This window comes from Bos mutus, chromosome 25, assembly GCF_027580195.1.
Source record: "Bos mutus isolate GX-2022 chromosome 25, NWIPB_WYAK_1.1, whole genome shotgun sequence".
NCBI classification, from domain to species: Eukaryota; Metazoa; Chordata; class Mammalia; order Artiodactyla; family Bovidae; genus Bos; species Bos mutus.
The window spans coordinates 8975866-8996388 of record NC_091641.1 but is presented as its reverse complement, the minus strand read 5'-3'; the positions used below and the strand labels follow the sequence as shown (position 1 = coordinate 8996388).

General features: G+C 53.4%; 1 protein-coding gene across 2 annotated transcripts in view; it reads right to left on the bottom strand.

The window, feature by feature from the left end:
• Positions 1 to 20523, bottom strand: part of CLIP2 (CAP-Gly domain containing linker protein 2) — a 75704-nt gene that overhangs the window by 37830 nt on the left and 17351 nt on the right. For both annotated transcript variants that reach the window (XM_070363102.1, XM_070363103.1), the window contains exon 2: positions 15252 to 15439. In XM_070363102.1, coding sequence (XP_070219203.1) covers positions 15252 to 15375 — 124 coding nt within the window. In that variant the 5' untranslated portion in view covers positions 15376 to 15439. The remainder of the gene's footprint in view (positions 1 to 15251; positions 15440 to 20523) is intronic.

Below are 20523 nucleotides of genomic sequence, written 5' to 3'. Positions count from 1 at the left end.
CCAGAAGCTGATGCGGTTGTCAAACAGAGATGGGGACAGAAGGCAAGCAGACACTGCCATGCCCCTATCAGAGATGCTTGTGTTTCTGGATCTTTCCACAGGCAGCCAGTACAGGGGTCACAGGGGCAGCAGCTCTGCCAGCATCCTCCCGGTACCCAAGGTCAAGGAGGCCAGGGCCATAGGCCTGGCTACATGCTATCTTAAGGCTGGAAGGACAGAGCTCCTGGAGGATGAGGAAGTCACAAACTCCACGGCAGGACGCACATACGAGGCCAAGCAGGCAGGGATCCGTCTGGGGCACTAGTAGTGGTGGGAAAGCATGTGACCACCCAGAGCCTAGGCAGCCAGAACGGGGGTCTTAAGTGAGGGGCAAGGGGCTCCCTTTCAGCTGTGAGCTGGGCTCCCGGGAAATCTGTGAGCTTTGCTAGTGACCTTGATGAACAGCCACAGTGACTGTACCCATGAACGGATGCCCTGTGCTAAGGCGGACGTACAGTAGCTCATACGACCCTCACGGTCAACTGTGTGAAGTGATTTTGTGATCCCATTTTACAGATGAGGAAACTGAGGCTCAGAGACATCAGTTGCTTTATCTAGGGACCCAGGCAAGAGGCAGCAGAGCCAAGCTCCGACCAAAGGCCTCTGGCTCTTGGTGCAGGGCGCTTTCATTCATCCAACAAATGTGTACAAAACACTCACCACGCCAAGCCCCAAACTACAACCACCCTAATCTTGGACTCCCCTGCATGGACCCATTTCCTAGATTCTGGCCAAACCCTACAGTTCCCTTCGAACAGGGAACAGTCTCACCTTATACTCCTTCCTGGAGAGGGATGTGTCCTGTTTCCTGTGGGACCCTGGGTGGGTGGGTCCCCAAGGTTCTTCTCTCCCACCCCTGAGATCCCCAGAGGTAGAGGCCATGGTGGCTAAGGAAGCAGACTCTGGAGCCCCACCTCCATCTCCTCGCCTGGCCCCCATCACAGGGCTGCTGAGCAGTGATGCACAGAAAGCCTTAGGAAGGGTGCCTGGGCCACACCAGTGAGCAAGTGCCGACCATTCTTATTGCGATACGAATGACTGATACTCGAAAGGATTAGAAAAAATTAAAAATCACAAAAGGCCCAGAAGAAGGGCTTCCAGGGAGATTCTGGTGACCTTGGACCAATAGTTCTGCCTCACCCCACCCTCTGGAGCAGCCGACTTCATCCCACTGTTCCCCGCACCTGGGCCGAGCTCTGGGTCCCCAATTCTCATCTAGGACCATCCTGTTACCAGGAACTTCTGCTGGGATCACACCTGTATGGGGACTGGGAACCCCGCAAGTTCAGGTGGGTCCCTTCCTTAGGAAAAAAAAAATGCTGCCTCAAAAAGCAGTCATAGTGGGAGGAAGCCACAAATCAGATGGAGCTCCAACCGCAGGTCCTGCATAGCACTGCCCAAGTAGCCCATGGGTCATGCTAACAAGAGTTCAAGGTTATCATCATTAAAACAGCAGCTACCATTCATGGAGTGCTGACCCCATGCCCTTGATGGACTGGGTGCTTTTTATATTCTTATCTTGCAGATTAGGAAATGGAATTTACAAAACTTGCCCAGTTACCCAGGCCGGTGTATTAAAAAGCAGAGACATCACTTTGCCGACAAAGGTTCACCTAGTCAAAGCTATGGTTTTTCCAGTAGTCATGTATGGATGTGAGAGCTGGACCGTAAAGAAGGCTGAGCACCAAAGAACTGATGCTTTCAAACGGTGGTGCTGGAGAAGACCCTTGAGAATCCCCTGGACAGCACAGGGGTAAACCAGTCTATCCTAAAGGAAATCAACCTTGAACATTCTTTGGAAGGACTGATGCTGAAGCTGAAGGTCCAATATTTTGGCCACCTGATGGGAAGAGCTGACTCATTGGAAAAGACCCCGATGCTGGGAAAAATTGAAGGCAGGAGAAGGAGGCGACAGACGATGAGATGATTGGATGACATCATCAACTCAATGGATGTGCGTTTGAACAATCTCTGGGAGATAGTGAAAGACAGGGAAGCCTGGCAGGCTGCAGTCCTCAGGGTCACAAAGAGTCAGACACCACAGAGTGACTGAACAACAACCCAGGCCTGAGCCGGGCCCAGCCGGTCTGGCTCAGAGCCCCCTGGTAAGGCAGGCCCCGCAGGGGCTCGGCAAGCATCTGTGCCTTTCCCATCTCCGCTTCCTGAACACTTCCTGGAGCAGAGGGGCTCTGTGATGTCTGCTTAACCTAACAGCCATGGCCCAGGTGAGAGCCTACCTGTTGTCTGTCCTGAGAACACAACTGGGACCCCCGGTCGAGGGGGACCCAGCGTGGCTATTCTTGGCCAGAAGCTGCCTACTCAGCTGTCCTCCCAGCTGTCCCAGCCCACGCAGACCCCCAGGTAATCTCCATTCTTCCTCAACCCCACCCCTTCCAGGGGTCACAGGCCCAGGGACCAGTTGTTTCAACAGCTGCTAAAATCCAGGAGCCGGGCAGCCGCACTTGGGTGTTCCGCTGCATTTTTCCTCTTTGGTGGCCCAGGCTGTCAGGCACAAACCTTCATCAAATCCTCCACTCACCCCGGGGCAGCTGGCAGCCGCCTGAGCTGAGGAAGGCATGGCACCCCACAGAGCCCCCTTCCCTCCAGGGAGCCATCCGTCACATGCTGGCTGGGCCTGACCAAGCCCCTTCTCAGGTGTGGGCCTTGGTTTCCCCATGGGACTATGAAGGGTGAGGTCAGAAATTGCTAGGGTTCTGGGAAGCATGGACATTCTACAAGCCTCACCTCTTCTCCCAGAGGAGCCGGCATGTCGTCAAAGACCTGGCTGATGGGTTGAGCCTCTGCGCCGGTTCTGGAAGCTCCTTGAAGGCAGGGCCTGGGCCTCCCTGCCCTCTTAATTCCCTCAGGGACCAGCAGCAAAGCCCCAAGAAAGCAAAGAGCAGCGACGGACCTAAACCTCACACTAGCAGCTGACCCTTCCCCAGACAGCAGGCACAAAGGAACTGACGGCTGGTTTCAAGTTCAAAGTAGAACTTTGATGAAAAGGGCTAAAGGATGTGATGTGGAGGGACAGCAGCTGGTGGTCTGGTCCAAGGTGGGGGGGAGGGGTTGCCCAGATGAGAGTGCCCTCGCCTTTTTCAGCAAAGTCTTTGGTCCCACCCTCCCCAGGAAGCCATTGCTGTTGTTGTCCAATCGCTCAGTCGTGTCCGACTCTTTGCAACCCCATGGAATGCAGCACACCAGGCTTTCCTGTCCTTCACTATCTCCCGGAGCTTGCTCAAAATCATGTCCATTGAGTCGATGATGCCATCCAACCATCTCATCCTCTGTCACCCCCTTCTCCTTCTGCCCTCAATCTTTCCCAGCACCAGGGTCTTTTCCAGTGAGTCGGCTCTTCCCATCAGGTGGCCAAAGTATTGGAGCTTCAGCTTCAGCATCAGTCCTTCCAGTGAATTCAGGGTTGATTTCTTTAGGATGGACTGGTTGGATCTCCTTGCTGTCCAAGGGACTCTCAAGAGCCTTCTCCAGCACACAGTTCGAGAGCATCAACTTTTCAGTGCTCAGCCTTCTTTATGGTCCAGTGGGCACAGGCATTTGTCACACCTGCTGAATCTCAGCCACCAGGTACCCCATTCGCTGAGCACCCAGTCAAATGCCAGCTCAGCCAGAGGGGTGGGGAACACCAGGACCTCAGCTATAACTCAGTGCCTGGCACTCAGTGTCTGGCACTGCCAGACCTCCTGGCTGGCAAGAAGGCACCAAGGGCATAGGGGCCTGGGGTTGGGGAGAGAGGCTCACTGTGAATGGGGGTGGAAGCACCTCCCTGAACCTCTGCCCCGAGAGTCACCTGTTCATTCCTTTACCTCCCCTGAGAAGCCTTCCGTGACTGCTTCACCTACAAGCCCACCTGCCCGCAGTACCCTTTACCTGCTTCATTCTTCTAGAGATCTATCCCATCTTCAAAAAGCTTATGTCTGTCTTCCAGACTTAAATGGAATCTCATAATGTGCTGTGTTTCTGCTCTAGCACCCAGGCCGGGATCCCATAGCAGGCCCTGAGTGCCAGCCACTCTGCACAGCCCGCACAGAACTGGGACCCACCCGGCTCTGTGCTGGGTGCATGGAACATTCACTTCCTGGGCTGCAGGGAGTCAGTCCAGGAATCTGAGGCTCCCTCCAGGCACCTTCCGGTTCACCTGGTCTCCCTCCCACTTTTAGACCTCCCTGCTGCTACTGCTGCAGCTAAGTCACTTCAGTCGTGTCCGACTCTGAGACCCCATAGATGGCAGCCCACCAGGCTCCCCCGTCCCTGGGATTCTCCAGGCAAGAACACTGGAGTGGGTTGCCATTTCCTTCTCCAATGCATGAAAGTGAAAAGTGAAAGTGAAGTCGCTCAGTCGTGTCTGACTCTTCGCGACCCCATGGACTGCAGCCTACCAGGCTCCTCCATCCATGGGATTTTCCAGGCAAGAAGCAAACCTCCATCTCCCTTTGGTCTTCCCTAGGACCCACCTCCCCACCACCTCTCTCCTCTCCCCACACCAGCCCTCTGACAGAGGACAGAGGCCACGTGTGGCATGCACAACCTCCTGGCCCACAAAACACCTTCCTTCACCTCACCCCCTCCTGCTGTCGCCCATTCTCCTTCCCAGAAAACAAGCTTTTCTCTCTCTATTTAAATACTTATTACATGGATCACTCAGGTACACTGCAGAAAAAATTTTAAACATATAATATTTACTGATTTTTAAAAAGGACCTAGAGTTCCATGGACGGGGGAGCCTGGTGGGCTGCCGTCTATGGGGTCGCACAAAGTCGGACATGACTGAAGTGACTTACCAGCAGCAGCAGCAGCAGCAGAGTTCCATCATATAAACATAATCACAGTTAACATCCTGAGCTTTGTTTTTCTAGGCTTTGTCCCGTACACGTACGTGTGCGTGTGTGTGTACACAGTACTTAAAAGTTCAAAACACCAGCCAGGGTGTAGTTAGATACTTATTACTTGTAGACAGAGGAGGCTGGCGGGCTACAGTCCTCTGCTCTTCTTGCAGCGGGTGTTCTTCCATCCAGCAGCATCTAGAAGGGAGTGGTTCCATCCCCCGATAGGACTCTTGCTTCCTCATCCCTCTCTGACCCTCAGCTCCTGACCCCCACCCCTGCCTCCTGGCTCTGGAAACTTCTGCAAGGATGCCCTGTCCTCCTCATTCACTGCAGGAGACCCTTCCCGGCCTTGTGGTGCCTGGCCCTGCTGTCCACGCCCCTCTCAAGGCTCCCTGCTCCCATGACAGGACTGGGTCCCCTCTGCCTCCTCCACTCCAGCCCGATCCCAGTGGTCCTCTCCAATGGGGTGGTCTCCATCTATTTCTTTCCACATATATTCTGGCCAGTGGTGTGCTGGGAAAGGCTTAACTGATTCTCCAAGAGAAAATAATAGTAATATTGGGTTGGCCAAAAAGTTTATCCTGGTTTTTCCATAAGATGCTATAGAAAAAACCAAATGAACTTCTTGGCCAGCCCAATAATAATAATAGTAACCCGATTTTTAGTCTATGCCAATTCCCATAGTGTAAATTCTACCCCCGTGGTCCATCTCAAGATGCCAGTATGATGCCATTGAACACAGAGTTGGGAAGAGATTATATACCGTACTTCCAATATAGAGTAAACACCCTCAAAAACGGGCTTCCCCGCTGGCTCAGCAGTAAAGAATCTGCCTGCAATACAGGAGGCGAGAAAATGTGAGTTCGATCTCCAGGTCAAGAAGATCCTCTGGAGGAGGGCTGGCAACTCACTCTACTATTCTTGCTGGGAAAATACCATAGACAGAGGAGGCTGGCAGCTACTGTCCATGGGGTGGCAAAAAGTCAGATGCAATGAAGCGACTAAGCACGCGTGCAACCTCAAAAACACAGATGCTAAAAATCTTACTAGGAGTAAACAGTAGTATTTTACCAATAAAACAATAGTTGTATTAGTGGTATAAATTAGTGGTGTAAATGCTACTAGGAGTACTACTAGAAGTCATAAGTTTTGAATATTTATTACCTTAGTTTATAATAGAATGTGCTTAATTTTAAGTCCACACACAATCTGATTGTTTAAATAAGGGCTGTGAATCTGGCTTGCAAAATTCCTGACAATTTCACAATTGGTTCTCATGAGCCAGCCTGGGCCAGCGCCAGCACACCACTGGCCATGTCCCAGCCCACACCCTGGCTAGTGGCCCATCTGAGCCCCATCTAAATTCTCTAGACCCTGTGAATGAGAGACAGGAAGAGGAGACAGAGAAGGACAAAGCCCCTGGCCTGTCTCCAACGCTGGGAGCGGGTGGGCAGGAGGCGGGAGGCAGGAAAAATATTCCTCTTCTGCAGTCAGTACCTGGGAACCCTGCTCCGCACTGTGCTCCCCTGTAATCCAACCGTCTCAATCTAACCCTCTCCTGCGCCTTTAGCTGCTGTTTATATGCTGCCGTGTTTCTGCCTTTTTAAAAAAGATGTTAATCAATTCTCCTTGTGAAAGATCCAAGTGATGCGGACACAGCGGGGAAGGAGAGGTGGGCCGAGTTGACAGAGTCGCATTGAAACATACACATTATCATATGTAAAATAGATAGCCCGTAGGAATTTGCTGTATGACACAGGGAGCTCAAACCTGGTGCTCTGCGACAACATAGAGGATGGGGTGGGAGGGAGATTCAAGAGGAAGGGGACACATGTATGCCTATGGCTGACTCATGTTAATGTATGGCAGAACCAACACAATCAGTCTAGTTCAGTCGCTCAGTCGTGTCCAACTCTTTGCAACCCCATGGACTGCAGCACTCCAACACAATACTGGAAAGCAATTATCTTCCAATTAAAAACAAATAAATTTTTTTAAAAAGATCCAAGTGACACAAAAAGATGGAGAATGAAAAAAAAAAAAGATGGAGAATGAAGTTGGAGCTCAGTTGTTCTCCCCAGTCCAGATCCCCTCCCTGGCTGCCAGCCTGCCCTTCCAGCAGTTGCCTCCTCTTGGATGTCCTCCAGGACTTCACACTTGACATTCTGAACCACAGTGACCCCACCTCTGTCCTCCCTATCTCAGGAGTGCCCCCACCCACCCATTTTCTCAGGCCACTAACCCTCATTGCTCCTCCCCTTTCCCCCCACCTCTTCACTCCCAATCCAGTTATTCACCAAGACCTGGAAATTTCACAGAAGAAATAACTCCTAAATCCATACCTCCCTCAAGGGTCTCAGAGACCCCTTCTGAGATCAAGTCCTTGAGATTTCACACCTTGCCCAGCAAAGAAGCTTCCAGAAGGGTTTCCCAGCCTCCAGTCTCCAGCCCCCAGCTTCAGGCCCTCTTCCAGAGCCATCAGAGCAAGCTCCCTGAAGGCAAACCCACCACATCCTCATTCCCCCTGATTCACTTAACTTTCGATTTGGGGATCACTTTTTATGTTAACCTTTGGCTTTTATGAGAAGCCCACGTTTCTCGTTTAATAAAGTGAATAATGCACAATAAAAAACAGAATATTTGAGAAGGAAAATAATAAAATAGGGAATGTCATCTGCGGCCAATTCCCCAAGGAAATAATTTAGGAAAAAAAAAACTGACTCAGTGTCTTGTCATTCACAAAACAAAACCCCCCAAATAGTAAGCAGTTATATAAATTATGATCAAGTCTTGCAGATTATTAAGTACTCTTTAAAAATAATTTTTTTTTAAATTTTTCTTTCAAGTGACATGGGGAAGTGTTGATGATGTGATATTTGGTTAGAAAGGGTTCAAGAGGGTCCCAAGGCAAAGTACACGGGCATGAATATCTAGGTGTGGGGGAAATGGGAACAGGGAACAGGATAAAAAGGAATCAACTTAAAAAAAATCAAGAGAGGCCTTGGAGGGACCCACGGTGGCAATATGACGTGAACCAAGGGGCATGATGAAGTCAGCCCTCTGCTCATGAAGGCCAGAGGGGATAAAGCGTATCTGTACATGTCCCATGGGGCTCCCCAGGTAGTGCTAGTTGTAAAGAGCCCACCTGGCAATGCAGGAGACATAGTAAGGACACAGGTTCGATCCCCGGGTTGGGAAAACCCCCTGGAGGAAGGCATGGCAATTCACTCCAGTATTCTTGCCTGAAGAATCCCATGGACAGAATCCCTGGACAGAATTCCTGGCAGGCTATGGTCCATGGGGTCCCAGAGTCAGACATGACTAAAGCGACTTAACATACACATAAATATCCCACAGAACGTAGTTCCACACAGTGTTAATAGGTCTCATGAAAACAAATCCTTAATCTCAAAATTCAGACAAACTGAGAAGCAGGGGCTTAAGCAAAGTTAAGGTGACTTTGCTGCAAGACTTGTCAAAGCCTTTAATGTGCAAATGAGCAGTGTGATGACTTAGGAGGGGCAGTGAATAAGGTGACTACATGATTTATCATCCAAAGCCAGACACTGTGGAGAGAAAGCCAGTGCTATTAATACAGTATCATGCTAAGACTGCAAGCATAAACCAGGGCTGTCCCAGGCAGTACATGGTCACTCTGACCTAAAATTACAGCATTTTTCCTCTCTGTGTCACTTAAGGAAACCCTGCCTGCCTATCAGACCAGCTCCGGCACCACCACGTGGGCACTGCCACGGAGCTCCATTCTGCCTCGGTTTGCACAGCCTGCCACCCAAACTGCCAGGGTACACATCTGCACCACTCCACCCAGAACACTAGTCCTGGGAAGCAGGGTCCACACAGACCGCCTCTCCAGCCCCAGAGCCCCAGGACGGGGCTCAAATGCAGCCAGGCCAAGACCCTGACCTCCCCTCCGTGGTGAACCTGAAGTAACACACATCAATGCCCCACAAGCCCCACAGCAGCTTTCTGCTCCAAGACCCCTGCTCTCCCAGCAGGTTCTCAACACAAAGGTCGAAGGAAGGGATGGGGTCTCCAGAGCATTCCACAACAGCGCCAACTTTCCCCTTGCCTGCTCCACCTCCCATCAGCTCCTTGACAGCACCTGCCCATATCGTCTCTGGAGAGACCCCTCCCAATGCACCCTGACCAAGGCAGGGCCCACCCTCTGGCCACCACAGGCCCAATATCTCCCCTGCTATGCTGTCCCCAGCCATCCATCCCCGAAGAAGGGACCCTCTACCAGCCCGCTAGGGGCGGGTCCCAGCCCTAGGGATCGCTCAGCATCCTTCCTGAGCCCAAGGGAACTCAGAAGCCCCCCTTCCATTCCCCTTACTCCCAAACCAGGTGGACAGAGCACCCACCCAGCAGACTCGGCTGGGGCCCCAGGGAGACAAAGACACGGGAGACTTACCCTGGAAAGAGCAGAGCCAGGTCCCCATGGAGAAGCCCTGCTATGGCCACGCCAGCCGCGGTGGGCGGGTGCTGGCAGCTGGGCCCCTGCCTGCCCCTCCCTGCTCTCACCACCCCCTGCCACCATTCCCAATCGATTCTGGGAGCATTAGGAGGCTGCCCTGCCCCCCGCCCGTCCACAGTCCAGCCACAGAAAAGCTCAGCTTGGCTTTCCCCATCCTGAGGGCATAAAAAAAGTTTAGGATGTGGTTAGGGGAGGAGAGCAAGAGCGTTGACCTTGAAGGGAGTGCGTGCCGCCCAGGGCAGCGCTGGCTCTGCACGAGCAAGGGCTGGAAGCTCCTGGTTCTGCCCAGGCTTGCACAGCATCTGGGACAAGTCAGTTAAAACGGGCATGATGCCACCTACCCTCCTAGGGGGGACTTCTCAGGTGGGACTAGTGATAAAGAATCTGCCTGCAATGGAGGAGATGCAGGAGACTTGGGTTCAATCCCTGGGTCAGGCAGATCCCCTGGAGGAGGGCAGGGCAACCCACTCCCGTATTCTTGCCGGGAGAATCCTGTGGACAGAGGAGCTTGGTGGGCTACAGTCCATGGGGTCACAGAGTGGGACACGACTGAAGCGACTGAGAGCGTGCGCGTGTGCACACACACACACACACACACACACACACACCCTCCTCGGGAGCATGGGGACTGAGCTGAGAGACAGACCTCCAGGGTGGAGTGGAGGGGGGTCAGTGTCTAGGACCAGAGGCCAGCTGTGAAGCTCTGTGAATGCCTCATCCCAGGCATGGCTGGTGCTCATGTCCGAGCACCCACAGGGTGTGGGGGCACCCGGGCCCCAGCTCAATAAGTCAGACCTGAAAAGCTCTGTGCCCCTTGGGGGAGATCATAGAATAAGAGGTAGACCCTGTCCTGAGTGGGCACTCCTTGTATGAAGGGAATGCCCATGCACACCGGTCCTTGGTCTCCTGTCCCCGACGCTCCGAATGGAGAAAGGCCACAGGCCCACAGGTCACCCAGATCTCATCCTAATACAGACAGATGGCTCCTCCCACCCTGCCCACCAGCCCCAGGTCTGAGCAGAGCGTGGGACTGGACTCAGCACTCCAGCCATCCCAGCCGCCTTACCCCTGGTGGGGGGCAGTGGGTGCCGGCAGCCTGAACCAGTTTTGTTTTTTTTTAATTTCTTTCTTTCTTTATATTTTTTTAGCTGCACTGGATCCTCGTTGCTGCGCTCAGGCTTTCTCTAGTTGCGGCAAGTGGCTCCTCTCTAGCTGCAGTGCGCAGGCTTCTCACTGCAGTGGCTTCTCTTGTTGCGGAGCACGGGCTCTAGACAGCTTGGGCTTCAGTAGTTGTGGCGCATGGGCCTAGCCTCTCCACAGCACGTGGGATCTTCCCGGACCAGGGATCGAACCCGTGTCCCCTGCATTGGCAGACGGACTCTCAACCACAAGACCACCAGGGAGGTCCCCTGAGCCGGCTTTAGACGTGTCTCATGACCCCAGTCCTGCCTCTCTCTGGCCCTGTAACTCTGGGCAACTCAGCTGAGAGCTCGAAGCCTCAGTTTTGTCACCTTTAAAATGGACAGAAGAACAGTTCTTTTCACTGGCTAGTTAATGAGAAAGAGACGTGAAAAGCCACCTGCTGCTGGGCTGGCTTGTAACAAAGCAAGTGTCAAATGCCATCCCCGCCTAGATGGGACATCTCTGGGGCTGGACCACAGTGTGAGGGATGCAAGAGGGGAGAGACCCTCCAAGGACCCACCTGCCCCAGTTGGGGGCAAGGGCAGAAGACCTCAACAGTGGTTTGTGGTCTGTCCCTTCGCTCAGCCGCCCTTGAGTCTCCTCCAGGTCCCCGCGGCCAGTCCTTGTTCCAGAGGGACACACACGGCCTGGCCTGGCCTGGCCCCGACCTGAGGCTCAGAAGTGGACCCAGAAGGGCGAAGGGTCCTGTGCAAGCCCACCGTGGTCCCACCTTTCCCATGACGGCCCAGCAGCGTTGGGCCACCGAGGGCTGCTCCTGACCCACAGCGAGAACCGCCGCCAGCAGCATCTGGGGCCTGGAGGCCTGAAATCCCTCCATGTCTTCCTCAGGCCCAGGATAGAGCCCCAACCCCCAGGGAAGCCCGGGTTTCAGCACCCCATCTCCCTTCCAGTCCCGCTCTTAGCCTGGCCCACTCACAACCTTCCAAGGACCCCTCAACCTGCTCTCCATCCATTCTAGTCCTCAGAAACTTCAAGACTCAGAATCTTTGCTGGGGTGCCCTTTTCCTGACCTCTGAGTTGATGAGCGGCTTCCTGCTCATCAACTCAGATCTTCACAATCAGTGTCACCTCCTGAGTGAGGATCCCCCCCCCGGCCCCCGCCTGATCTGAAGCAGCCTCCAGGGGTTCCATCCCATCTGGCTGGGCTCCCCTGACCTCGAGGCCCACCCAGGCCTTGGTCCACCGGTGGGTCCCAGACTCCCATCCTGTGCACCAGCCCTGACCACCTCTGGGTCAGCTCCTGGTATGGGAGACCCCCTCCCACGTCCCCCTCCACCCCGGGCCATCCTCTCCCCATGTGTCACCACTCTGGGAACTGACACAGGCTGGGGTGGGCTGGGGCATCAATCCAGGCCTGGCCCTTGGCAGACCCTCTGCCCGGAGGCTGAGCTCATACTTTGGGAAGCTGCCACTGCCCTGATTCCCAGAGCAACTGCCCCCTCCAACCACCACCAGGCTCCAGCTTCTGCCAGACCCTCTCTCGGCGCCCCAGTGCCCACCCCCAGAGTCCCAGTGTCCCATGGGGACGGGCACCTCCAGCACCTTGGAGAGCTGATGGCCAGCTCCATGGTATGGGTGAGGGAGCCCACAGGCCAACAGGAGTTGGGGGCAGGCACCATCCTCCCCTGCTGCGGTCTCCCATCCCGGCTCTGCAGGGACTCATTATGAGACCTGGAGCTGTGCCAAAAACGCCTCCCTTCCCCTCTCACAGGGTCCTTGCCCCGGCCAACTACTCCCTCCCCCAGCCCGGTGTCTGTGTCTCTCTGACCTGCAAAGGCAGGTGCCAGAGCAGGAAGGAGGGCGGCACCCAGCACAGCTGCCCCCTTTGGCCACCAGTATGTCCCTAAGTGGGGGGCGTGGCTCCTGATGGATCGGGCATTCAGGGAGTGGCACCCCCTCTCCCCAGAACAATCCCCCCTGCAGGGTTGGGGTCTAGGCAGACCACCCAGCCACCACCCTCAGGGGCTCCCAGACCAGGGTGACCAGGAGGCAACCAGCAGGCCCCACAGTGTGGTCCAATCCCCTTTCCTCCAGGGACCACAACGATGGAGCCGTTCAAGACAAGACGGCAAAGATGACACTGCCTTAGCAGGGGGCACGTGCCACAGAGGCAATGAAATGCCCAGCAGTCAGATGCTGGTTCGGATACAAACCATGCCTTAACTGCTTGAAACAACATGAGCAATAGCAAAGAAGACCAGAAGGAAATAGAGGACGATGGGTGGGGGGGTGTGATTAGGTTAAATGGAGGAGTAATGGGAGTTCCTTCTTTTATCATTCAGATCTTTCCGTAATGAGATTATGGATGGTTGAAAGGAAAAGAAATTACTCTCTAATGAGCCTTGTGCCTGCAGGCACTTAATGTTTATTAACTCAGTTGATTCCATGAGAGAAATGTTATTATCCCATTTGCGGCTCTGAGAGGTCAAGTAACTCTTTCAAGGTCACACAGCAGGGGCAGAGCTAGGAGGGACGTGAGAGCTGGGTCACAGCCAGAACTCAGGCCTCTCTAGATCAGAGCGGGGGCAAGGAGCAAAGAATCTAGAAGGTGCTATGGGCTCTCTTCAAGAGGGAAGAAGGCCAGCAAGGGGCCTCACTTAAGCCCTTCTCCAATCAGTGTGTGTGTGTGTGTGTGTGCGCACACAAGTACACTCAGTTGTGTCTGACTCTCTGCAACCCCATGAACTGCAGCCCACCAGGCTCCTCCGTCCATGGAATTTTCCAGGCAAGAATACTGAAGTAGGCTGCCATTTCCTTCTCTAGGGGATTTTCCTGACCCAGAGATTGAGCCCACATCTCTTGTGCCTCCTGCACTGGCCTCTCTCCAATCAAGGGGCTACACAACTCCCGACCCGCACTAGACCGAGCTCAGCCCACTTGGTGCCTCTGCCCAGGCTCTTCCTCCAGGTCCCATGTCACCCTCCTTCACATTTACATTCCTCTCGCCTCCAGGCTGAGCTCACTCACACTTCCTCCAGGAAGTCTTCTGCAGCCCACTCATGGTGGTCAGTCCCTTGACCTCTTCACAGCCCTGGCAGTGAGTGCAAACATCCTCACCTGGGTGACCACATGCCTCCTCGCCCATCTCCCCAATCCCGTTCTGAACCCCTGCAACCCTCTCTCCAAGCTTGAAGGATGCTTAGCAACACCCAGATGTTCTCTGCTATAATAACATCTTCCAACAGGTCCCATCACACTTAAAACAAACCCAGTCCCCCTGCCCTTCATCACCTGCCTCTGCCGCCCTCCCCAACCTCATACGCCTCATTTCCCAATTCCCTCTATCACATTCCTTTTGATTGAAAATTTCTCAGCAGCTCCTCACCGTTAGGATGGAAGTGAAACTCCCTGTATAACCCCAACTTGTCCCCGCAACCAGTCTGCCCCTATCTCACCGGCACACTTCCCACTGGTCACACAGCCTCACTCGCTTTTTCCCCTCCCTTTCCGCTCCCTTCTGCACCGGGCCTTTGCATGTCCTGTTCCCTCTGCCTGGAATGCCTTCCCCTCCTCATCTAGTAAACCGTCACCCTCACACCTCAGCTCACACGTGCCCTACTCAGGGAAGGTTTTGCTGACCTTCGGGACCGTGTCAGGCCCCAGTTAGAGGACCTCGTGATACTCAGCACCCCACCCCCCACCAGGCTGGCAGTCCCCTAAGGGCTGGGACCACATCCAGTTTTGCTCAAAACGAGAGCTCCAGTGGTTAGGACTGCGTCCACAGAGCAGGCCCTTGATTTATATTTGTTAAGTGAATAGGATATTCTACAGCCATTTATAAATGATGGACACGTGAGATTTTTAGTGACATGAGAAAATCCACTTGATCATGTTAAAAGGGAAAAAGCAGATTTTCAGGTTGTATATGCAGCATGATTGCAAACAGCTAAGAAAAAAGTGAAAAGATAAAAACCAAAGTAATAATACCAGGTTGGCCAAAAAGTCTGTTTGGGTTTTACTGGTATATCGTACGGAAAAACCGAATGAATGCTCTGGCCAACCCAGCAGTTGCCTCTAGAGACGATGTCTGGCGATTTTAGCCCCGCATCAAACTTTAACTAGTACACAGTGGACTATCTTAGTTTTGTCACCAGAAAAAGCCAACAGCTAACAGCTGTCCTCAACCATTTGCCTTCAGAGCTGGTGCCTCCAGTCAGAGTGCCCGGCCTTAACCCTGCCCTGTGGGCACCCTGTGCCCACCCGCAGAAGGTTACATCAGTAAAGCAAGTTCAAAGGGCACGGGTCTGGGTGGCACACAAGAAAGCTAGTGTGGGGGACCATCTCAGACCCCAGAAGGGGAATGAGTGGGCGCAGGGAGGTTGGCAGAGGTTGGAGTGCGAATAGGGCTGTGTCTTCCAGGCTGAGTGATGTGGACAAGCTGCCATGCCTCCCCAGGCTTCCACTGCCTCGTCCCTAAGGGAAGGCAACAGCGGTACCTGCCTCCTGGAGCTGGAAGAGTGTCAAAAGGAACAATGAACCCAAAGCACGTGTTACTGCTCATCGCTAGTTAATTTTCAGAGGGCTGTGGGCAGACATCAAGGAGAACTTCCCAGAACCACTGGCCTCCGGGCTGGTCAGGAAGTGGCTCAAGTCCTTTCAGCTCTTCCAGAAGAACCACTACCCGCCACCCCCCTCCAGCCTCTCACCCCTCTACCCTTGGTCCTACGCACCTTCCTTAGAGCCAGTGGGCGCTACGGTGGTAGAGGCCGAGGCTGACCCAGTGGACGTCCGACCCATGGGGCTTGAGTGCTTCCCCCCACGGCCGGGGGGCTTCAGGCCGCTGGGCTTCTGCATGGTGGTGCCACTGGGTGGGCACAGAAGGTCCGCGGGTCACGTGCTCTCCGCCATGGTCACTCACCTGTGGGCAGACAACAGAAGGGATGACATTACATCACCAGATGACATCACACCCCTGGCCCCGTGAAGTGGAGACCACGGTCACCCCCATTTTCCAGATGGGGAAGTTGAGGTACAGAGAAGTGGTCACAGGTGTGGGCTGTGCATGAGAAGATGTTGTCGGGACTTGTGTCCTGGTCTGCCGGACTCTTAGTCTGGCTTGCTCTCTCTGCCCAGGTCCTGGGCCCAGGAGGTGAGAATCGAGAGTGAGCTGGCTCGGGGGTCTGCGGCACTGGCTGTATTAACCCCAGACGCCCCAGAGCAGGACCACGTGGGTCATCACAGCCACCAACAGCTGGATGCGGCTCTCACCACCAGAGCACAGGCTGGCAGGTTCTGACATGCAGGGCAACCTGGTGGGTCACTCCCCAGTGGACCCCAGACCCTCTAGGACTAGCCAACAGCTCTCATGCTTCTCGATGTGGGCGGACAAAGCAACATCTAATTTAATCAACCAGCTTCACCATGCAGGCCACATGCCAGCTATTGAGTCCAGCACCCGCCCACCCCATCCCTAGTGGAGGGACACACCCACACACAGAGAAGCTTAGACCTGCCCCAACCTCGCACCAGGATGGACTCAGCATGCCCTCTGCCCGCCCTCCCACCGCTACAGCTCCCTGCTTTTATGACTAAGCAGAGAAAAACGCGATGCACACAGCACGCAGGGCATTAGGTCTGACAAAGGGGACTCCTGAGAGGGGAAGTCCCCGTGTCCATGGTGATCAGTTCAGGGTACCAGGTGACAGCAAGATGGGCCTGGCTCAGGGGGGCTGGGGGAGCAGAAAGGACGGGCCCACCACTCCACCCCCACCACACTGTGTGCACTCCCTCTCTTGTATGAGGTGCCCGTGGAGGACTCACCACCTGCTGGGCCCTGTCCCGCCCCCAGAGCCGCAGGCAGGATGCGCCCTCTGCCTTGGGGGGCACACTGTCCAGTGGGGAGAGGGAATACAGAGCACCACGGACGGATAGAGGATTTGGGGAGAAGCATCACGCCCCCCAGGGGCGCTGTATCTCATCCCACTCTTGGACATAGAACACTATTCCTTTTTAGAGAACATTTTTCTCCATTCTTTTTTTCCCCCCAGTTTTAAAATTTTATTATTTATTTTTTATTTTTGGCTGCACTGGGTCTTCATTACTGCACTCGGGCTTTTCTCTAGTTGTGGCGAAGGGGCCTTCTCTCCAGTTGCAATGTTCAGGTTTTCTTATCGTGGAGCACAGGCTCTAGGGCACGCGGGCTTCAGGAGTTGCGGCTCCCGAGCTCCGGAGCACAGGCTCAACAGTTGTGGCGCACAGGCTTAGTTGCTCCAAAGCATGTGGGATCTTGCCAGACGAGGAATCAAACCGGTGTCCCTGCATTGCCAGGTGGATTCTTTGCCACTGAGCCACCAGGGAGATCCCCTTTTCTCCATTCTTGATGCATACGATCTGTGTGTGCACACTAAGTCGTTTCAGTTGTGTCTGACTCTGTACAACCCCAGGGACTGCAGCCTGCCAGGCTCCTCTGTCCATGGGATTCTCCAGACAAGAATACTGGAGTGGGCTGCCATGCCCTCCTGTAGGGAAATCTTCCTGAACCTGGGATCGAACCTGCATCTCTTATGTCTCCTGCTTGGCAGGTGGGTTCTTTACCACCAGTGCCACCTGGGAAGCCCCATATGACTTATGTAAGCTGACCCCAAAGTCCCACACCTAGAGTCCTAGAGTAGACACATGACCCAGGCCTGGCCAGAGCCCCATGGTTAGCTGAAGGAAGGTGGTATGACCCAAGCAGCATCAGGGCCCGGACTCTGGTTGGAAGCTTTGGGAAGAGGTGCTCTTCTTGTTCCGGGGCTGCCTGGCTGGGGATGAAAGCCAGGAGCTGCAGGGTTACCACATGGCAGAGCCTGCCAGGGAGCAGTGCCAGCACAGAGAAAGCAGATCTGAGTCCCAGGATTCAGAGAGCCTGGATCCAGCTGAACCTGAAGGTGGTCCCCTGAGCCCTTCATTCACATCAGCCGACAAATCCTCACACACACACAGGCATTGTTATATCTTTTTGCCTAATTCTCTTTGAGGGACACCTGCAATTGACTTCAGGTGGGGCAGTGGTAAAGAATCTACCTGCCAATGCAAGAGACGTGGGTTCAATCCCTGGGTCTGGAAGATCCCCTGGAGGAGGGCATGGTAACCCACTCCAGTATTCTTGTCTGTGTGAACAGAGAAGCCTGGCAGGCTACAGTCCATGGGGTTGGAAAGAGTCAGACACAACTCAGCGACTTAGCACGCATGCACATCACCCGAAATAAAATAAATTCTGACTAATACAGAAGCCAACCCACAATGCTCCCAGCAGGAATATGCAAAGTGTCCCCAGAATGGCTCTCAGGCCAACAAGATGAGCCAGCAACATTATTACCCATCCTGGCACGGCCATGGAAAGAGTCAGCTCCTCATACAGGGCAGCTAGACATCAGAGCGGAGGAAAATGACCTCCCCTAAGCCACAGAATGGTGGCACCTACATGCCCAAGTGGGCTGATGGGAGCAAGGCATACCTGCCAGCCTTGACCTGCCCGCCCCCCGCCCGAAGCCACCAAACCCAGCATTCTAATCACCCAACCAACTACCTAATACCCCAGGAATTCTGGGGCCTAGGAGTCACTTGCTGTTAGGCATGGGTCAAGCTACAAATCATGTATCTAATAAACGTCATCCATCACCAACATATAAAGAACATTTGGACTCCCCTGGTGGTCTAGGGGTTGAGGATCCACCTGCCAACGCAGGGGACACCGGTTCAATCCCTAGTCCAAGAAGATTCCACCCACGACTAGTGAAGCCTGCGTGCCCTAGAGCCCGTGCTCCGCAACAAGAGAAGCCACCGCAATGACAAGCCCTCGCACCGAAACTAAAGCCCCACGTGCAGCAACAGACCCAATGCAACCAAAAATAATGAACAGATGACTTTTAAAAAGAGAACACTTGACAACCTGCTAATAAGACCTAATAAACAAAATAACAAAAGAGCTGAATACCCACTTCACCAATGAAGGTGTGCAAACAGCAACAAGCATGTGGAAAGATGGCCAACATCCTCAGTCATGAGGGTAATATGGATCAAAACCACAATGCGATACCACTTCACGCCAACTGGAGCAGCTAACATAGAAAAACTGACAATATCAAGTGCTGATGACAATGTGGAATAATCAGAACAGATTGTTGGGAGAAATGAAAAATGGTACAAACCCGCTGGAAAACAGTTTTTGACAATTTCTTGAAAAGTTAATACATACCCACTATATGACCCAACCACCAAAGAGAAATAAAAACATGTATCCATACAAACATTTGTTTAAAAAAAAATTGTTCATAGTGACCTTATTCACAAAACATGAAACACCCCCAAATGTCCATCAACTGGTGAACACACGAACACGTTTATACAATAGTACACAGAGGTCCCTTGGCATCCTCAGGGGATTGGTTCAGGACCCTCTGCAGATATCTAAATGGGAGAATGCTCAAGTCCCTCACATAAAATGATATCATGCAGTCAGCCCTTCTGACTGCAGATGCAGAACCCAACTATCCTTTTTTTTGGCCATGCCATATGGCATAGCCACCAGGGCTTCCCTGGTGACTCAAAACGGTAAAGAATCTGCCTGCAATGCGGCAGACCCGAGTTTGACCCCTGGGTTGGGAAGATCACGTGGAGAAGGAAATGACAACCCACTCCAGTATTCTTGCCCGGAGAATTCCATGGACAGAGGAGGCTGGCAGGCTACAGTCCACGGGGTCGCAAAGAGTCGGACACAACTGAGCGACTGACACTTCCACTTTTCTGCAGCATGTAGGACCTTATTTTCCCAATCAGGATTGAACACACACCCCCTGCACTGGAAGGCAGTCTTCACCGCTGGACCACCAGGGAAGTCCTTGACTGCAGACATATGCAACGATATTGAATGAGCCTCCAAAACACGATGCCAAGTGAAAGAAACCAGACACAAAAGACTACACATTGTTTGAAATCTCAAAACTATAGACACAGAAAGATCAGCAGTTGCTGGGGGCTGGGCAGGGACTGACTTCAAATAGGCACAAGAGAACATTCTGGGTGGTAGAAATATTCTAACCCTGAACTGTGGTGATGGCTGCCCACCCATATGTTTATACTAAAAGTCATCAAACTGTACACTTAAAATGGATAGATTTAATGGTAGGTAAATTAGATCTCAACTTTTTAAATCCATAAAAAAAAAAAAATTCCTGAAGACTCCCCACAGAAGTTAGTGCAAGGTCCTCCTCATGCCCTACCACGGCCCTCCCTCGCCCACTCCACTCCAGCCACTCTTGCTCACGCTAAGCATGGCCTGGCCTCAGGGCCTTTGCACATGCTGTTGCCTCTGCCTGGAGTGCTTTTCCCTCAGATATGCAGTGTGCTGCTCATTTCCTTCAAGCACCTGCTCCAATGTCCCCTTGTAAGAAGAGTACAAGCCCTCCCCACCCCTCCCCTGCTTTGTATTTCTCTACTGCCTGAGGATAGGACTTGAGTCCGTTTTGTTTCCTGAGGTATCTTTGGTCCTGATGTAGGCCTGGTGCCTACAGGTGCTCGGTGAATCTCTTGAATGGTTAATGACACTGGCTTAAAGCAATGAAAGGCCCGGGAGGCTCCCCTCACCTCCCCAGGGCCCAGGCTTCAGGACTCAGTGGCTTGTAATGATCAACCCAGCTGGTCGTCTCACACTGCGGCTTTTCAGGCAGCTGGTCCGCTCACTAGCTTGCCTGCTCTCTGAGACAGGGACCAGGCGTCAAAACTGTGTCTCGCATTCCAGCCTCCCCAGCCAGCCTCGCTGACGATGACCCTGCATTTCCTCACCACTCGCCTGCCACTCCCGCACGTCCCAGACTCTTCCTGTGCCTTTTTTCCCCACCTGCTTCACTTCACATATTCCAGCCACATGTGAGACACTTGGCCCAATGCCTCCTCCTCCAGGAAGTCCCCCAGGACCTTTGACCCACAGAGGCTTGAGGATCACACACTAAGCCAAGAAGA